Here is a 2,500-nt window from a genome sequence, read left to right as displayed (position 1 = left end):
CACACACACACACACACACACACACACACACACACACACACACACACACACACACACACACCATTTTCTTTTTCCTTCGATTTTTTCTTCTTTTATTCATTCGTTCCCCAGTTCGTGATTGTCTTGCACCCTTTGACTCCACCCTCTCACCCCCTCTCACACAACCTCACCCCGTCCTCTCCCCACCAAAAAAAAAAAAAAGGAAGGAAAAAAGTAAATATATAACAGTGAAACGTGTTCCATTATTATCACTATTATTTTCCCCCCTCAGTACCTGCACCATCCGGGTAAAGGTACACACACAACTAACGGTGTTTTTTGGGTACCTGCAATGTGCGTTGCTTGTGCTTACCTGTGTGGGTGGTGCGTGGAAAACAGGTGTCCATGATGGTGATTTTGGGTGTAGTACGTGTGTTGGTGGTGAAATGTGATTAATGTGTGTGTGTGTGTGTGTGTGTGTGTGTGTGTGTGTAAAAGTTTAATTTCTAGTATAAACAGATACGTTTATACAAGGAACAAAAGGTTGATATAGTCCTTTCTTAGTCTCCCTCGCCAAAAATTGTAGAAATTTTGGTTTGAAGCATTCGTGGCCGCATCTTCACTATTTCCAAAGGGTTCTTGTTGAAGCTACACGAGTTTTTAAGGTTGTTTTTATATTTATAGCGATAGATTAACGGAATTTTTACATCATTTAAATAGGAAACATTCATGAAAACCTTGGCAATCCTCTTTAGCCTTCAAAAGTATTGGTGATGAGAGAACATAGTGTGTCAGAATATTATGTACTGAGTGTCTTCTTCTCTTCTCCCTCAGCGTGATGGTGCTGGTGTGAGGTCATTCAGGCGGCCGAGCTGACATCCTCACCTGACCCTCACCTGCCTCACGCCCCGCCGCCACCATGGCCTCCCCTCGCCGGATCCTGCTGGCCGCGCTCACACTGCCCCTCCTTCTGCTAGCGGCGCAGACGGGTGCCAACTCCCCCCTTGAGGACCCCGAGTTGGACATGCTGCTGGAGCCTTCCCCAGTGGCCGCCACCGCTGTAGCTGCCTCTGAGGACACCCGCCTCCTTCAGGACGTGTACGAGAACTCCGTGTCCAGGAAGACGGTGACGGAGGAGCCCCAACCAACGCGTGAGCAGGTGGAGGAGGTGGTGACGACTAGGACCCGCGGAGGGAAGAGAAGGAGGAACAGGAAGAAGAAAAAGGAGGAGGCTCGCGCTACTGAGGCCGCGGCTGTGACGACAACAACAGTGGCGGCGACGCTGACGGCGGAAGTGACCACTGGGCTGGAGAAGATGGAGGCGGCTGAGGCTACAGCGACAGCCCAAGCCGGCGTGGAGGAGGAGCTGGTGGTGGACGCCCCGAGGATCTCCTACAGCCGCGCCTGGGTCAACAAGTCGTACAAGGCGAAGGAGGAGTTCAACCCACGAGGCATGGAGCACCTGTACCTCATCACCAACATGTTCCTCCACCTGGTGCACCGCGAGAGGGAGGTGCCCCGCGAGCTGGGTGAGTACTGACCACTGACTCCTGTGGTGGTGGTGGTGGTGGTGGTGGTGTGGCTTCCATTCATGTGTGGTGCTACTTGGTCTTTTGTCCTCTGCTTTCTGCGTTCTCCTTCATTACTTTCTCCTCCTCCTCCTCCTCCTCCTCCTCCTCCTCCTCCTCCTCCTCCTCCTCCTCCTCCTCCTCCTCCTCCTCCTTCTTCACCTCTTCTCCTCCTCCTCCTCCTCATCTTGCAAGAACTCAAGGTACAAGGCCACACGCACAAGGAATTCCAAAGGTGTTGTTTTTCGGACGCATCTCTGAAATGTTTTCCTTTTTTCTGTTCTTTTTTTTTTCGTCAGTTTCGAGTCTTCCCCAACAAAAAAATTCTTTCGTTTATTATCTTGTCTAATTTTCTTCCTTTCTTCTTCGTCTTCTTAAAATTTCTATACCTTTTTTTTTTATCTCCGTGTGCGGTTGATATATTTTTGTTTCTCTGCATTTACGTTTTTATTTTCAACGTTTTGCTTATTTTCTACTTTTTTTTATTCTTATTTATTTAGTTTTACATTCTGAAACACTCGTGAAACAAAAAAAAAACTATTGCATACTGTCTATTGTCTTTAATCTCTCTCTCTCTCTCTCTCTCTCTCTCTCTCTCTCTCTCTCTCTCTCTCTCTCTCTCCCGGTTTTGTACCCTATCCCTTTCCTCCTTCCCTCCCTCCGTCAACAACTCACTTCCCCTCCTCTCTCCCTTCCTCTCCCTCTCCCTCCCCCTCCCTCCCTCCTTCTCTTCCTCCTCCTCTCTCCTCCCTCCTTCCCTCTCGTTCTTCGTTCTTTTGCCGTCTTTTTTGTCTGTCTGTCCGTGTTTCTCTCTCTCTCTCTCTCTCTCTCTCTCTCTCTCTCTCTCTCTCTCTCTCTCTCTCTCTCTCTCTCTCTCTCTCTCTCTCTCTCTCTCTCTCTCTCTCTCTCTCTCAGCATTGAACGAAATAGCTACTACAAGAGAGAGAGAGAGA

At 48.9% G+C, this 2,500-nt stretch overlaps 1 protein-coding gene across 1 annotated transcript in view; it reads left to right on the top strand.

Annotated features, from left to right (window-relative positions):
* Window positions 1-2,500, top strand: part of LOC123506355 (prominin-1-like) — a 120,007-nt gene that overhangs the window by 55,277 nt on the left and 62,230 nt on the right. Inside the window, 1 exon segment of the mRNA XM_045258384.1 lies at window positions 814-1,508. Coding sequence (XP_045114319.1) covers window positions 899-1,508 — 610 coding nt within the window. The 5' untranslated portion in view covers window positions 814-898.

Source organism: Portunus trituberculatus, chromosome 19 (assembly GCF_017591435.1).
Source record: "Portunus trituberculatus isolate SZX2019 chromosome 19, ASM1759143v1, whole genome shotgun sequence".
NCBI lineage: Eukaryota > Metazoa > Arthropoda > Malacostraca > Decapoda > Portunidae > Portunus > Portunus trituberculatus.
The sequence above is the reverse complement of the archived record's forward strand: the minus strand, read 5'-3'. Positions and strand labels throughout refer to the sequence as shown.